The sequence below is a fragment of the Calidris pugnax genome, unplaced genomic scaffold, assembly GCF_001431845.1.
Source record: "Calidris pugnax isolate Ruff unplaced genomic scaffold, ASM143184v1 scaffold108, whole genome shotgun sequence".
NCBI classification, from domain to species: Eukaryota; Metazoa; Chordata; class Aves; order Charadriiformes; family Scolopacidae; genus Calidris; species Calidris pugnax.
The window spans coordinates 128,602-129,298 of NW_015090845.1; the positions used below are offsets into that span (position 1 = coordinate 128,602).

General features: G+C 62.0%; 1 protein-coding gene across 1 annotated transcript in view; it reads left to right on the plus strand.

Moving 5' to 3' along the window:
• The window catches only part of KIF18B (kinesin family member 18B), an 11,981-nt gene continuing 11,284 nt past the window's right edge, over window positions 1-697 (plus strand). Inside the window, exon 1 of the mRNA XM_014942681.1 lies at window positions 1-511. Coding sequence (XP_014798167.1) covers window positions 115-511 — 397 coding nt within the window. The 5' untranslated portion in view covers window positions 1-114. The remainder of the gene's footprint in view (window positions 512-697) is intronic.

The following is a 697-nucleotide window of genomic DNA, read 5'->3' on the forward strand; positions in this document are numbered from 1 at the left end:
GGTTAAGGGTGGCTGTAGAGTCATCGGTGTGGGCCAGGACAGGGTGGGGGTGTGAGGCTTTGCCCGGTTTGGGGCTCCCCCTCCGCTGACCCGTCTACCCCCCACGCAGAGTGCATGAGAGCCTTGGGACGTTCGAGCCCAGAGCTGTGTCTCAGAGCAGCCAGCACCATGTCCCCACCCCAGCTTCCCTCTGTCCCCACGGCGCTGGACCCCCAGCCCGAGGAGGGCACCGTCACCGTGGTGGTGCGGGTGCGACCCTCCGTGGCCAACGAGCGAGAGCGGGCCCACCCTGTCCTGCGCGTCCTCGACCAGCACGTCCTTGTCTTTGACCCCGAGGAGGCCAGCGGTCCCTCGGGCATTGTGCCACCCCTCCGTGGGCACAAGCACCAGGGCAAGAACCAGAAGTTCGTCTTTGACCGGGTTTTTGAGGAGAAGGCCACGCAGGAGGAGGTGTTCCAGCACACCACCCGTGAGGTGTTGGACAGTGTCCTCAATGGCTACAACTGCTCCGGTAAGAACCACAAAAGGGCCTTTGATCCTTGCAGGGGCTCCTGCCCCATCCCTCCTGGGTCGGGTGGGCTCAGTGGAGCCATGGTTTTATTTCACAGAATCTCAGTGGTTGGAAGGGACCTCTGAGATCATCGAGTCCAACCCCACAGCAAAAACAAAAAAAACCAAAAACAACCCCCCCCCCCAA